At 36.9% G+C, this 16,680-nt stretch overlaps 1 protein-coding gene across 4 annotated transcripts in view; it reads right to left on the bottom strand.

Annotated features, from left to right (window-relative positions):
• CEP350 (centrosomal protein 350) overlaps nt 1-16,680 on the bottom strand; it is a 139,920-nt gene that overhangs the window by 65,315 nt on the left and 57,925 nt on the right. For all 4 annotated transcript variants that reach the window (XM_067728801.1, XM_067728803.1, XM_067728802.1 and 1 more), the window contains 7 exons: nt 16,429-16,565; nt 15,129-15,251; nt 11,712-11,881; nt 8,939-9,135; nt 8,145-8,329; nt 7,514-7,601; nt 13-159 (listed from right to left, as the gene is read on the bottom strand). In XM_067728801.1, the coding sequence (XP_067584902.1) occupies nt 13-159; nt 7,514-7,601; nt 8,145-8,329; nt 8,939-9,135; nt 11,712-11,881; nt 15,129-15,251; nt 16,429-16,565 (1,047 nt within the window). The remainder of the gene's footprint in view (nt 1-12; nt 160-7,513; nt 7,602-8,144; nt 8,330-8,938; nt 9,136-11,711; nt 11,882-15,128; nt 15,252-16,428; nt 16,566-16,680) is intronic.

Genomic DNA, 16,680 nt, shown 5'->3' with positions numbered 1-16,680 from the left:
CATGTAATTTACCAATTTATTCTCCCCTGCAGACTTCAACTTCTCCTGAAGTTTTATGGTGGTCTGTCGGATCCTTTCTATCTCCTCCTGCTGTTTAAGAATCAGCTGTCTTTCCTTCCGAGCTGCCTTATTGGCTTCCTGAAGACGTTTAATTTCTGCCTAAAGTTTAAAGAGTTAGGCGAGGGATTGAAATTTGGAGGAGACAAGTCCAAAATAATATTTTAAAAAGAAAATCCAATCATCACATATATCAAAAATAAATACATACAGCATTTCAAGATAAAAATAATACTGAAAAATTTTTAAGCAGTGGAGAAAGAAAAAAGTCACATAACTCCATCACTCTAAAATAATTTAACATGATTCCTTAATTCAATTATAATTACAACAGACTGATAATTTCATATCCCTTTTTAAAACTTAACATACCCCTTTATATTTTTCCATAGTGCCATTTAGTCTTTACATTTATTTAATAACTGCATATCAAGTAAACTAATTAATGTAATCATTATTCTATTGCTAAACTCCATTCCGAATAGTGCTTTAATGCCTATAAATTGTTTCATACTATGGATTAGTTCTTTAGGAGAGATTCCAAAAAGTAGGACAAACAAGTCAAAGAGAATGAATGATTTTATGGCCCTTAGAATAGTTTCTAAAATTGCTTTCAGAAAAGAATTTTCTCCACATAAAATGCCACCAGAAACATTTAAGACTACATTGCACCAAACTCTCTCCACACAGAATATTACTGTTTTCTTTTGCTAATAGTGGGCAAAAAATGATACACTTCACTGTTAATAATAAAATTTAACAGACTGTCCATTTTTTTCGTAAATTTGTTGTAATCCATTTTCTTGTCAATAAAGTAAGCATAATAAAGATATTAATAACTTGTTACAATTTATTTAAATTTTAAAAAGAGATCTTTTAAACTATCTGAAAATGCAGAAAAGTGCACAATAAACATCTAATTCCAAAATCCCAAATTAACAGTTGTTAATACTGTCATATTTTCTCTTAGTCTTTAATTTCATAAAGAAATAAAAGATTACAGATAACACCAGTCTACAAGTCCCTGCTCCAACTCCCTAGAGGTAACCACTATCATGGTATATATCCTTCCATGGTATACATCCTTTTAAAATTCTTCTACAAATATTTGTACTTACCTGCAAAAAAATATATACTGTTTGGTTTGTATGTTTTAAAATATTTTATAAGTTATATCATACATATATTTTTTCAATCTTGCTTTATTTACTAAACATTGCTTTTATATGTCTCCATGTTGATTTGCCCCTAAATGCTGCATAAATTTACACTGGAGGTATACAGATTTCATGTATCTATTACCTCTATGGTTAGATAAGGTTGTTGTCTACTATTACAAACAATACTATAATCAACAGCCTTATACTTTTTGTCTACTTGGGCACGTGTATGAATTCCTCTCAAGCACCAGTTCTCGAAGTATGGTCCAAAGACCCTGAAGCTTCTTCTTCTGGAGACTCTCAGGGTCAAACTATCTTCATAATACTAAGACAAGACATTATTTGCCTTTTCACTCTCATTCTCTCATGAGTGTACAATGGCATTTATTCACATTTTGAAGAAAATAACTATAATTTTCAAAACAAACAAAATTAGTGAAAATAGTATGTAGATGTTTGCACATCTCTTTACTGTCTGGCTTGGTTTTTTTTTTTTTTTTGGTTTGGGTTTTTTTTTTTAATTGAAGCATAGTTGATTTATAATACTGTGTTAGTCTCAGGTGTACAGCAAAGTGATTCAGTTATACACTAATTTTTTTTTCAGCTTATTTTCCATTACAGGTTATTACAAGATATTGAATATAGTTCCCTATGCTATACAGTAAATCTTTGTTGCTTATCTATTTTATGTATAGTAGTTTGTATCTGTCAATCCCATACTACTAATTTATCCCTCCCCATCTCCGTGGCTTGATTTTTTTAAATACCATGCATTGCTCATTTGGAAAATGTTTAGTTCACTCAGTTATGCAGATCTTCCAAATGTTCACATATTTCATTATGCAATCCCCCCAAATCACATTTATTAATATCACTGTGATCTCGAAAAAACTTCTTTAGTATTAGGTGGTAGACAGAAATTTTTCAAAATTCTGACATTTGCTTGAAAGTTTGAACCTTATCATTGGCAACAAACACTGTCAGTTGCCTTCTTTGAAGTGACAAGCACACTTTGTTCATTTCTGAGAAAATGACTGTCAAATACCCTAGTCTGAACAAACACAGTTTGTCTCTGAATAACTCTTTCGAGTAAAAATGGTATTCCATGAAAAATATCTGGCTAGCTCAGTTTGCAATTCAAACTACACAAATGCTTTCCCATGAGTTAATCACCTTCCTCTGGTATCTAGGAAAAGTGCTTAATTGTGGGCTTCCCATTCCTGTCACGGAGAATATGAAAACAACAAGTACTCAGAAGTCAACACAATAAAATTAATAATTTTTACTACTTAATCAGGACATTCTTTAGTAGAACTAGATTTTTTTCGCTGCAAGTATGTGGCAGTGGAAGATATAATGACTACTAGCAGTTTCGTGCCCCTGCCCTGATCTGTGCTAAGGCACCAGCAGTTTTACCACCATTGTTTTTGCACCATTTAGTGCAAATGTCAACACAAAAAAGGGCAAATTCACATCTCACTATCCTTATGAAAATAGTTTTGATCTCCCTGACCCATGAAAGGGTCTCAGGAATCCCCAGAGCTCTACAGAACACCTTTTGAAAACTGCTACTAGCTTAGGCCTGAGTTTCTAAACCAATTAATGTATAATTTCACCCAATCCAAGCTTAGAAGAAAGAAAAGATTTTTTTCAAGGGGTTCTAAGGGGAAAGTGTTTGCATCTCTCTTAAGAATAAGCCATAAGGTTGTACAAGTAAACTGTTCACTTTAAAATGGTTAATGGTGGGATTTCCCTGGTGGTTCAGTGGGTAGGACTCCGTGCTCCCAATGCAGCAGGCCCGGATTCAATCCCTGGTCAGGGAACTAGATCCCACATGCATGCTACAACTAAGAGCCTGCATGCCGCAACTAAGAAGCCCACATGCTGCAACTAAGACCCAACACAGCCTAAATAAATATTTTAAAAATAAATAAATAAATAAAATGGTTAATGGTATATTCATTTAAAAACGGTTATTTTATGTGAATTTCATCTCAAAAAAAAAAGAATAAGGAAAATATGTTCCTGTTGGATACAGCTGTGCAAAGATATGTGGCCAAATTCCTCACAGCCATCTCACTACATGTCAAAATAATCCCTACTGATACAACTGCAGTAAGTATCTCAGTACCTACATCCTCACACTCTGGTGCTTTTACTCCTACAGGGCAATTTTCTAGGGGTAGCTGTGAGACAGGCCTGGGACCTGGGAACCTTTGCTACAATGCTGCAAAGCTTGCACCCGGACACCTCTCCTTAAGCTATAAATACAAAGAAACTATATGGGACCAAAAATAACTGCTTACATGCTAGGGCAAATTCTGGACCCAAAAGATACAAAGAAACCAAAATAACCAACTGCCACTTTTGAAGAGCCTGGAGCAAAAGCAGGGTGCTGCACATGTCCCCTGCACACAGCACCACCTAAGGGGTGGGCAAACCACCTACGCCACCCCTCCCGCCCGACCCCTGGACACACCCCTACCCTCACCCCACATAAGGAACCAACTCGCCAGCCCTCCGAAAGCAGCAAGCAAGCAAGGGAACCTATTGTTTGTTCTCACTCCCCCCTGCTACAGCAGGGGCCCCAATAAAGCCTTGCCTGAATTTCTTGTCTGGCCTCTGATCAATTTCTACTGATTAAGGAGGCTAAGAACCCTGGTCTGTAACAGCTAGTTGGATCAAAGAATACTTTTTGCACATTTACTTAAAAAGCATTCTGGCCTCCTATAAACATAGCATGCAGAAAAATTAGTCACTCGAACCCCCACCACTGGGATTGAACAGTTTGCACATTTGTTTCAAATCTGTTTCAAAATTAATTCATTAGAGAGAAACCTAAACTCTACCCCAATCTCTTTTTCCATTTTCCTCTCCAGAAGTATATCATCCCTACATGTGCTGTGTACTTTTGATGCATGAGTGATTCCATGGAACATATATTACTAATTGGTGACTTTTAAAAATTTACAAGAATGGTATCATATTGTACATATTCTTTTGCATCTTGTTTTTCTGTAATAACTAATATTATAATTTTTAAAAAAACTTTTCACCTCACTGTATGGCATGAGGGATTCTTAGTTCCCCAACCAGGGATCAAACCTGTGCCCCCTGCAGTGGAAGCGTGGGGTCTTAACCACTGGACTGCCAGGATAGTCCCAATATTATGATCTTTGATAAGACCTACTGCTGTCCTGTTCAATACAGTAGTCAACAGCTACATGTAGCTATTTAAATTGAGATTAATTTTAAGTGAAATTAAAATTTCAGTTTCTTGGTTGCACTAGCCACATTTTAAGTACTCAAAAGCTACATGTGGGGACTTGCCTAGTGGTCCAGTGGGTAAGACTCCACGCTCCCAATGCAGGGGGCCGAGTTCCATCCCTGGTCAGGGAACGAGATCCCACATGCATGCCGCCGCTAAGAGTTCACATGCCACAACTAAAAAGATCCCGCGTGCCACAACTAAGACCCAGCACAGCCAAAATAAATAAATAATTTTTTTTAACAAAAGCTACATGTGGCTAGTAGCTACTGTATTGGATAGCAGAGATACAGAACATTATCATTATTAAACAGTTCTTATTTTAATGCATTCTTTTTTCCTGCAGTGTTATATTTTCTTGCAGAAATATGCCCTGGTTCAGCTATTCTCTTACTGAAGAAATAGTTTCCACTTCTCCCTATATACTGTAAAAGCTTCTCTAGGATATTTACCAACACATAGAAATGCTGAGTCATAAATTGTGTCTTCAATTTACCTAGTTATAGTCAAACTGCTCTGAAAGTCGTTACACCAGTTAACACTCCCACCAGCTACAGAGAACTGCAGTGACAAAAACTGAAGACCCAAGACAGTTAAGTCTTAAACTTAAGTCTTAAGACTTCAGCCTTCAAACTCTGTCTTCACCTCAAAACATCCACCAATTCTAAAGCAGCATAGGCAAAAAGGCTAAGGAATTAAGCCAGAAACCTCTCAACAGCAGAGCAGAAATCCCCAACAGCCTCTTGTGCTGGTAAAAACGGTTAACCTGGTTTTCAACGGAAATCCCTTTGGGGTCACAACTCAGTGTTAGACTGAGGTTTACCAAGTCCGCAACCCAATGCCAACCCAGCTCAGCCCCTGAGTGGAATAAAGTGAACAGCTGACCACACTAACTGCATAGAAGAGAAAAGGATAAATCCTCTCTAGGGGAAGATAACATCATCTGGAGCCTTTGCAGTTATTTATACACAGTGTCCAGCATTCAATAAAAAAAATTACTAGGCATCTTAAGAAAAAGGGTCCTGTGATAATAAAAAATATAAACAGACAATAGTAGCGGACACAAAGATGTCCAAATGATAGAGTTAGCAGATAAGGAAGTTAAAATAACTATGAATAATGTGTTCAAAAAGTAACAGAAAAAGGTCAAAAAACAGATGAAAAGGTAGAGAATTTCAACAAGAATTAAAATCTATAAAAAAGAACGAAACAGATATTATAGAACTAAAAAAGAAATCAAATTAAGAACTCACTGGATAGATTTAACAGTACACATCACGGTGCAGAAGCTATAACGAATTCAAAGACAGGTCAATAAAAACTTTCTAAACAGAAGCACAGTGGTTTTTTGTTGTAGTTGATGATGTTGTTGCCGTGGTTGTTTTACTGTTTTAAAGAATGACATTAAAACAAAACAGGGGCTTCCCTGGTGGCGCAGTGGTTGAGAGTCCGCCTGCCGATGCAGGGGACGCGGGTTCGTGCCCCGGTCCGGGAAGATCCCACATGCCGTGGAGCAGCTGGGCCCGTGAGCCATGGCCGCTGAGCCTGTGCGTCCGGAGCCTGTGCTCCGCAACGGGAGAGGCCACAATGGTGAGAGGCCCACAAACTGCAAAAAAAACCCCAAACAAAACAAAAACAAAACAAAAAACAAAACATAGCAGAACAGAGACGTGGTATATTGTCCAAAGGTCTAACGTTTGTCTACTTGGAGCTTCTGAAGGAAAGGAATGAGAGAATAGGACAAAAGCAACACCTGAAGAGATAATTTTCAAAAACTGATGAAATACTACAAAAAACAGATTCAAGAAGCTCTGCAACTCTAAATAGTATCAGTGCAAAAGAAACCACACCTAAGCAAATCATAGTAAATCTACTGAAAAATCAAAGACAAATTTTGTTTATTTTTCATTTTTACTTTTCGGCCGTGCCACGCAGCTTGCGGGATCTTAGTTCCCCAACCAGGGATTGAACCCGGGCCCCGGCACTGAAAGCACCGAGTCCTAACCACTGGACTGCCAGGGAGTTCCTCTTAGGACAAAGTTTTAAAAAAAATATTAAGTAATATTCCAATATATAACTCAAATGATTAAGTTCACAGATCATCCAACACAGTAGCTAGTACCTGAAAACAGGTCAATAAAGGAAAAGAAAACTAGAATCTATTAAATACTTACCAGGCAACGTGAAACAGATTTTACATATGTTACCTCATTTAATCCTCACAACCACCATATGAAATAAAATCTCACTCCAACAGATAAGGAAACTAAGTCTCAGAGAGTTACTTAAACTTGACCATGAATACGCATTTGCAACAGATGAAGCTGGAATTCAAATAATAACAACTAACATTTATTGAGCACTTACCTTTGTGCCAAGGTTTGTTCTAAGTTATTATATGTATTAACTCATTTATTCCTCTTAACAACCCTACAAAGTATGTTATCATTATTATGCTTGGTTTATAAATAAGGAAACTGAGGAAAAGAGAAGTTAAGTAACTTTCTAAGATTATAAAACTAATAATTGGAAGGTTTGGGATTTTAATCTAGGCAGTCTGACTCTAGAGCCTGAATTCTTAACCACTACACCATGCTGCCTCTCCAGGATACAGATGCCACGTCTTTCTGAGTCCATTAAGCCAAAATATTTGTCAATTTGTAATTCATATGTCTTGAAAATCTGTTTGGGGAAACAGTAACTAAAAAATTAATCCAATTAGACTCACAAACATCTTAATTTTAAAAATATGCATATCAAAGCACAACTTTATTTTACATAGTAAATGAAGGCAGAAGGTCTTACTCTATATTGTATTCAGTTAGCAGTGAAACACAACCTTAATTTAGGAGAAATACAATAGGCCACTAAGCAACTCCTGTAATTATAGTAGTAGGTATCAACAGTGGTAAATATCAACTAAATCTCCTTTAATGTGATAGTAAGAAAAAGATCAGGCAAAATAATAGATTCCACAATCTAACTTGTCACCTTACGTTCTCTTAAAGGAGTGTTTTTCCTAACATACCTTTTCTTGCTGCAACCTTAAGAGCAAACCACGTTGTTTCTTTCGGAGTGGGGGCATTTTATCATCTTCTCCTTTATCTCGTAGATGTCTGCAATTATTCCCATTGAGACAAAGATTAGATTGAATTTCTATTCTACTGTCAAGAATTCTCAACCACTAACAAATCTCTAACCCATTTAGCATTTTCAAATGTGGAAAACAGTTGCCGCATGCAGCAACTCCTAACCCAACAAATATTTTATTGGATATATGATACATGCAAACCCTAGACTATGTCCTTTAAAGATAAAATAGCTTTGAGAAATTTATAACATAGTAAAGGAATTAAGTATAAAATAACAATATAAGAGTCAGTTAAGTGATAAAAGAGAAATGCAAAGAAAATGTTATATGTTTAGGATGTCTTGAAAGCAACATGATTCAAGGATGACTGCTGTATTTCTAGCTTGAGAAACTGGGTTGATCAAATTAAATTAGATGAGGAAACAAAAACATCTCTAAAAACAAGGCATTTCCTTTTCATGAAAGGAGAAATCGAACAGTCAAAACTATGTTCACTGAAAACAAGGCACTTCCTTTTCATGAAAGGAGAAATCGAACAGTCAAAACTATGTTCACTGAAAGAGCTTACTTTTTCTGATGCTCTAGCCAGGCTAATTCAGCTTTAGTTTTCTCCTTCAAGGCCTTTTCACGGAGACGCAGGAGTGAAGACTGGTGAGCTGCTCTCATTTCCTCTTCTTTCATATACTGTCTAACCATCTCCATAGTAAATTTAGAAAAGCTGTCTTGTCCTCCTGAGAATGGCATGCTCAGCTCCTGAGTTAGAGAGTTTATGTCGTGTTTATCACCATCTAAACCTTCTGGAACTTAATTAACTTCATTAAAAGAGGTATGCACTTATAAAAATAATTATGTATATAAAAAGGCTGCCAACCACGTAAAAGAACATTCTTCAAAAAAAAAAGGCATGTGAAAGCCAGTAACATTCATCTGCTAATTTATTCACCCAATAAAATTTTAACAAACAACTACTGTAAGCTAGGTATTGTCCCAGGGGTGTAAAACTGGGTACGAATTTGCCCCTGTTATTCAAAAGGCTTACAATTTAATAAGAAGAAAGATATAAATGAAAATTTTTAAATGGAATACAGTGTTGTAAGGGTGAAGTAAGTGAAAAAGCTAGACATAACTTTGGCTCAGATCCTCAAAAGCCTTACATATCATTCCAAGGAATAATTTGTAAGCTACTTTATAAGGGAAGCAAAGCCAGAATCTATACCAAAAATATAACATAAAATTGATATCTCAGGAAAATCATTCTGGTAGCTGACAACTGAGTTCAAGTACAAAATAATTCCTCATACCTTTGAGAGAACACATCCACAACTATTTATAAAGTATCTCCACAGGTAAACTGAAACACACCTTGGCAGAGGACAGTGTAGTCTTTTCTGGGGAAGTTTCTTCATCAGAGTCATCATGATGGCCTCTTTTCTTTTCCATGTTAAATCTGCGATGACTCTCAGAAGGTAGTAAAGATCGAAATGATCTTTCTTCTATTTCATCTTCTGTCATGGATTCATCAAATTTCAGGGAATATTCTGTTGCAACAGAGGTTGAATCTATAATAAAAGAATATGGAGCAAGTAGATTTTATCATTATAACAGTTTTCAGTAGATATTCAATTAGTAGCCCTGAATAGCTTCCAATTTTTTTTAGCAATTATGAATAATAATGCCACAAATATTTGCATATAGATTTGTGTGTGGACATAAGTTTTCAGATCACTTGGGCAAATACCTAGGCATGTGATTGCTGGGTCATTGTAAAACGCTGTGTAAATGTCTTCCAGCGGCGCTGTGCCATTTTGCATTCTCATTAGTGATGAATTCAAGTTCCTGCTGCTCAGCATCCTTGCCACCAATTTGTTGTTATTTTGGATTTTAGCTATTCCAACAGGCAAGTTATAGTATCTCATTGAGATTTTTTTTTTTCTTTTTTTTTGCGGTTCGCGGGCCTCTCACTGTTGTGGCCTCTCCCGTTGTGGAGCACGGGCTCCGGACGCACAGGCTCAGTGGCCATGACTCACGGGCCCAGCCGCTCCGCGGCATGTGGGATCTTCCCGGACCGGGGCACGAACCCCTGTCCCCTGCATCAGCAGGCGGACTCTCAACCACTGCGCCACCAGGGAAGCCCTCTCGTTGAGATTTTAATTTTCACTTCCCTATAAATATATGATATTGAAGACCTTTCCCATGTCTATCTGCCATTTGTATATTTTCTTCAACGAAGTGTGTCTGTTCAGCTCTTTTGCGCATTTTTTAATTGGGTTGCTGATTTTCCTGATGAGTTTTAAAAGTCCTTTATACACTCTGGATGTAAGTCTTTTATCCAATGTGATTTACAAATATTTTCTAACAGTCTGTGGCTTTTCATTCTCTTAATAATGTCTCTTACAGAGCAGAAGTTTTTAATTTTTAACAAAGTGTACCTTATCAATTTCCTCCTTCATGGATTGTACTTTTGGTGTTGTACCTAAGAAATCATTGCCAAACCAAAGTGACCTAGATTTTCCCGTTTTCCTCTTCATACGAGTTTTTCAATGTTTTAATTTCTTTGGATTTTGGTTGCCCCATGAATTCTAGCCACCTTAGCTTTCTTGAAAGATAGGCGTGTTCACAGCTGGATAGCTCTATTGTCCCATCCCACAGAATCCCAGAAGTCTGAAAGCTTTCCTATATTTCATCCTGTCTCTTGCCCTTTGGTCCAAACTGGCTGTGTCTCTGCTAGTCTAACCCCATCTCTGTGCCTGGCTTCTGCTGAACATGCTGAGATGGCTGATTAAATCCATGGGTAATGTCTTTAGGAAGTAACTGTCCAGTTACACCCTTGGTGTTCTCTCCAGAACTCACTTTCTCATTTTTTACAATATGGATAGGCTGAGAATTTTCCAAATCTTCAAATTCTGGTTTCTTTTTGCTTAATAATTCCTTCAGTTTATTTCTTCTCTCACATTTTACTATAAGCAGTAAGAAGAAACTAGGCTATGCCTTCAACATTTTACTTAGCAGTCTCCTCAGCTAAATATCCAAGGTCACCACTTTTAACTTCCACTTTCCACAAAACACTAGAACAAGTTCAGTCAAGTTCTTTGCCACTTTATAACAAGGACTGCCTATCCTCCAGTTTCCAATAACATGTTCCTCATTTCCAGTTTCCAATAACATGTTCCTCATTTCCACCTTTATTGGACTTCATCGGAATCACCTTTAATGACCAACAATCTCTGCAAGGCAGTGTAGGCTTTTTCTTGCATGAACCTCAAAACTCTTCTATCCTTTACTCGTCATCCAGTTCCAAAGCAACTGCCACACTTCTAGTAATTGTTATAGCATCACCCCAACTTCTAGGTACCAACATCTGTATTAATCAGCTAGGGCTGCCGTAACTATAGACTACTATATCCCTATATTATAGTCACTATAAAATTTACAGAAAAGAGTTTTAAAGGATGAAAAAATTTTTAATTTAAATATTTTCTTCTTACACTCCAAAGACTGTCTTGCCTATCCTGCTTTGAAGACTACGGTTCTACACTATCAATCAAAAGCACTACTTAATGACCAGTTATTTAAAAAATAAATCTAGAATGGAGGCCATTAATTTACCAACTTAATGTCTTAAAGGTGCCATTTGTTGCCAGATTCTGTTTTCTTTGCTATATTATTTACTACCCATGATTTGATAGGAGTACAGCTTTAATTTATGATCCAGGAAAAGTAATGAATTTTAATCTATTTAATATATCTGATGTTATCATTTATAAGAAATTGTACCTTATTATATTGTTTAAAATTTAAAGTTCTAATAATGTATTCTCCTTTTTATGATCCCGTTACACATCTACAATAGGATAAAAGTAATTTTTTTCAGTACTGAGTATATATTCCATTCACATGCATGATCACCTAGATTTAGTCTTGCCTCCCCTCAGAATCATGACACACAACCATGTAAAATATTAGCAAGGTTACTACTGGTATGGTGTATGGCCTTCAAACAGTTTCACCTGAATACATTTAATATCAGACATAAAACCTTGCCTAATTATATTAATTAGTTCAGTCACAAATATCTCAAAGGGTTCTGGAAGCCTCCCCAAACAATGATTATACATACATGTGCAAAGAAAGTTACCTTTCTCATCGGGAAGAGATGGTACACTATCACTTCGTAGAGAATCATCCACAGCAGTCTGGACCTGTTCATCAATAGAACTCTCCATCTTTTCACCATGAAGTTTCTTCTCATTTTCCTTACAAGATGGAACTGAAGGACTTTCTTGACGGCTGCTACCACTACTACTCCTGTTTAAGGATATTATGAAAACAAACCAGAAAAAAAATAAAGGTAACAAAATAAGGATCATAACTTCAAAGTAAACTTATCTGGCCAAGGAAATGTGCCTTATGATCAACATATGAAATGACGAAAGATGTGAAACATAAAAATGCTACGTAGACATAAGTCTGAGAAGAAATTGTTTCAGGAAAGATGAGTAGAAGAAAGGAAGGTTTCACTTTTAAATAGTCATAATGGGGAACCACTATTCTCAGGCTATCACTCCCTTTTTTCCTTTCATTTTAAAATCAATCTACTGGGAAAAGAGGCTTCTATCTGCTGTTAAATTACAAACCTCATAATTTATCGCAGTCTGCTTCAATTCCCAACTACTCTACTGGAACGGTTCTTGTAAACTCCACCTAAACTCTAATTGTCAAATCCAATAGATAATTTCTTTTTCTACAATATCAGAGGTATGAACCTCTTATCTCCTTTTTTAAAAGTTCACTAAAGCAAATGTGGTAAAGTGTTAACACTAGGGTAACCTGGATGAAAGATATTTGGGAACTTTATATTATTCTTGCAAAGTTGTTGTAAGCTTGAAATTATATCAAAATTAAATGATAAATAAAAGGGTTCTCCTTTCTTATATTCCCTGACTCTACTCCCACCTGCTTCTCTTCCTATCTCCCTAGCAAGTTTTCCTGTGTTTCTTTCGCGTCCTTTTAATTTTTCTACCTTTTCTTAAAATGACTGTGCTTCCTAGGGTTTTGGTTTTGGTTCCTTTCTCCTTTATGCTATATACTCTCCTTGGACAATCTTATGCATCTCTATAATTTCAACTGCTATCATTTGGAATGAGCCTCAAATCTATATCACTAGCTCCACCCTTCCCCTGACTTTAAGCCTCAAATTTCCAAATGCTTAGTGAACTTGTTTTCAAGTTCAGTGTTTTCCTTCCTCCCTCTTTGCTTTCCTTAATTTATCCATTCACTAAAGATAAATATATAGCCAATCATAAGCCAGGTTTTGAGATCCTCTGAATAAGCTATTTCCTCTTGTGACATGCCCTTCCTTCCCTCTCTGCCTAATGAATTCAAGACTCAGTTGAAGTATCATTTCTGCAAATTGTTTGTGGACCCCTTCTCCACTCCCAAGGAAGGTCTGTCTCTGTGTTTATACTGTTTTTTTGTGCATATTTCTACGATAGTATTTATCAGAATATTGCGCAATTATTTGTCTGGCTTAATAAATGTTTTCGAAAGGATAAACTGTATAATAAAGCTATAAGGTAAAAGACAGAATGCAGGAGACTGCAAGTGCTTTGGAGTCAGTAGGATATGGGGTTAATCTCAATTCTTCCACCTAGCAGTTACACACCATTCACTCAATAAACATGTAGTAGATTGCCTACTATGTGCCAGGCATTTCGTTAAGCTCTGGGGATACAAGAATGACACAGTCTTCATTAGCCTACCAACAAGTGTGGGTAAAGATGTGGAAAATTTTTATATTCCTGATGAAAATATAAAATGGAGCAGCTGTTTTGGAAAACAGTTTGGCATATCTTCAAGATGTTAAACAGAGTTACTATTATGACCCAGCAATCCTTTTCCTAAGTATATACCCAAGAGAAACGAAAACACATGACCACACAAAAACTTGTACATGAATGTACACAGTGGCACCATTCATAAGAGCCAAAAAGTGGAAACAATCCTAATGTCCATCAACTGATGGATAACTGTGGTATATACATGCAGTAGATTATTTGGCTATATAAAGGAATAAAGTACTGATACATGATAGACAAACCTTGAAAACATTATGGTAAGTCAAAGAAGCCAGTAGCAAAGAACCACACATTGTATGATGCTATTTATATGAAATGTCCAAAACAGATAAAAATCCATATAAAATAGAAATAGAGGGTAGATTAGCTGTCACCAGAGGCTGGAAAAGGACATAAGAAGTGACTGTTAATGGGTACAGGGTTTCTTTTGGGGATGATGAAAATGAAGCCCTCAAAGAACTCCAAGTCTAGTCTACAAGTGATAAGTAAAGGAGTGAGAATATAGAAGGTGATAAAGGCTGTAATAGTTACACGGAGTGCTGTGGGAGAACACAGAAGGGATCTCTAAAGCAGATGAGGGGTAATACTGATTCTTAAAGGGCAAGTAAAAGTAAACTAAATGAAATGGAGTGGGGAGGGTCCAGAAAGAAGGTACATCATATGTAATGGCACAGGAGACAAAGAGAGCATGGCTCTTCAGAGAAATGGAAGTAGTTAGAACCAGTAGAATATGGTAAGAGGGGAAATGCCAAGTGACAGGGCTGGAGATAGACTAAAGACTTAATAATAAAGGGACTTTCACACTATACTAAGTGGCTCTGAGGAAACACTGAAGGTTTCAAACAGGTAAGTAACCAATTGGCTGCAAATTTTAGAAAAATCACTCTGGTTGCCATGTGGTTAATGTATGAAGTGGGAAAAGGTTACAGGACAGGGAAACCTATTAGGAGTCCACTGCAGTAACTCAGATGATGGCCTAAATTAAGTGTCAGTGAAGGTTAAATGAAAGTCATATAGTTCCAGACACAGAGTAAGTACTTAATAACTGCTGGTACTTACCCCACATTAATCTTCATGTTTTTTAGTCTCATGATTTAATTTTTAAATTGAGGCTTTAGTATACTTTGACAATATAGGTATCCTACCTCTAAGAATGCTGGAAAGAGGCCTCTAAAACCTTTTAATCCAAGGACAGAACCACAATTGAAAATTATAGATGTTAATACTTGTGCCAAGTACAAGGACAAAGTATTCAATCTTCTTTCATAATGATAAAAATTAGTACATATAGAAATGTCAAAAAATATGGATGTCAGCAAAGCAACATGCTTTGGAGCCAGACAAACCATGGTTCAATTCCTTGGTGTGCCGCTAGCTATGTGACTGTGGGTGAGTTTCTTAACATCTTCATGAGCCTCAGTTCCCTTATCTATAAAAAGAGGATATCTGTCTTGGAAGATTGTTGTGAAGATTAAATGCAGGAAGAACAACTTACACAGTACTTGTACAATGTCGACTGTCAAGGAATGGTAGCTATATTATTACATGGAACAACTATTTTGTAAATCAGCTAATTAAATGGGGAAGCCAGAACAGAAGGGAAGACACTATTTCGCTTAAAGAAACAAGATTAAGGAATCCAAAACAAGCAATGTCTAAGCCATTTATCAGACTTTATTAAATCAAAGTCTTTTTACCTTCTATCGCGATTCTTGTGTCTTGAAGACTCAGAATAACTATCATATGAAGGAGAAAACTTCTGATGCTTGGAGTCAAGGGTCCCTTCTTTACTCTGAGAGAGTGGACCAGATTGACTTTTCCTACAAAGAAAATAAAAACTGATTAAAACATTTAAAGTCTCAAACAAGAGAAAGATTTTTAAGTACTGCTTAATATTAACATGAGATAAAATATTGAATGAATAGAAATTATGAAATAACTGTTGCAAAGTATTTGAGAAAGAAAGGCATTTGCTCACAGAAAAGTGTACAACACATTAAAGAATATCTTCTATTTATTAGGAGAAATAAACACAAATCACCCCAAGTATCAATGAATGTGAATAGAGAATTAAAATCTATGAATTAGAGACAGTCAAAATGTGATGTAAAAAAATACACATATGGGACTTCCCTGGTGGTGCAGTGGTTAGGAATCCGCCTGCCAGTGCAGGGGACACGGGTTCAAGCCCTGATCTGGGAAGATCCCACACGCTGCGGAGCAGCTAAGCCCGTGCACCACAACTACTGAGCCTGCACTCTAGAGCCCTGAGTCATAACTACTGAGCTCACGTGCCAGAGCTACTGAAGCCCGCGCTCCTACAGCCCATGCTCCGCAACAAGAGAAGCCACCACAATGAGAAGCCCACGCACCTCAACAGTAGCCCCCACTCACCGCAACTAGAAAAAAGCCAGCGTGTAGCAACGAAGACCCAACGCAAACAAAAATAAATAAATAAAATAAATTTATTTTAAAAAAGTACACATAAACATGACATCACCCAGCCCTGCCTAAAAAACTCTCCAATGACTTTACATTGCTCCTAAAATAAACTCCAAAATCCATAAGATCTGAAAAGTTCTACCATAATCTGATCCCTGCATCATCTCCTACCATTCTCCTCTTTGCCCTTTGCCCCCAGTCACTTTGGTCTTCCTTCATCCTCTGCTCCACCTTTGCATGTATTGACCTGCCTATTCCTTACCTCCTTTACATCACTGACTCCCTTTCATCCACTAGATCTCACCATAAGCTTTACTTCCTCAGGAAAACCTTCTCTGACCTCCTTGCTATTCAAACTCCTTGTTGTATATCTCAAAGACATATGTTCCTTTCTTTCATAATGCTTAATTTGTAAGTGTTCATTCACTTAAAGGATATTTGATTAATGTCTCTCTTCCCCACGAGACTGTATGCCCATAACTGTATTTCCAGTACCCACAACAGTGCCTGGGACACGATACTCATGACATATTTGCTGAATGACTGGATATTAACCTATCTGTTTCAGCTCTTGTCCTTAGTTGTTTCACGAAGTCTGGAGCATACTGCCGCTGGTGGTCATATAGCGTTGCTAGGGGAGCTCCTGAAGCAGTGATGGCATCTGAGATACGAGTTCGAGTCAACTCTGCCATCTAAATATGAACACACACAAGGCAAAGTAGATATAAAAAGGTAACATCACAGAAGAACTGAGAGTGAGCAGAGTGTCTTAGAAAGATCACTGGATTGAGAGCAAGCAAATTCTGC

Source organism: Pseudorca crassidens, chromosome 2 (genome assembly GCF_039906515.1).
Source record: "Pseudorca crassidens isolate mPseCra1 chromosome 2, mPseCra1.hap1, whole genome shotgun sequence".
Classification (NCBI taxonomy): Eukaryota; Metazoa; Chordata; class Mammalia; order Artiodactyla; family Delphinidae; genus Pseudorca; species Pseudorca crassidens.
This window is presented reverse-complemented; position numbering and strand designations above follow the sequence as displayed.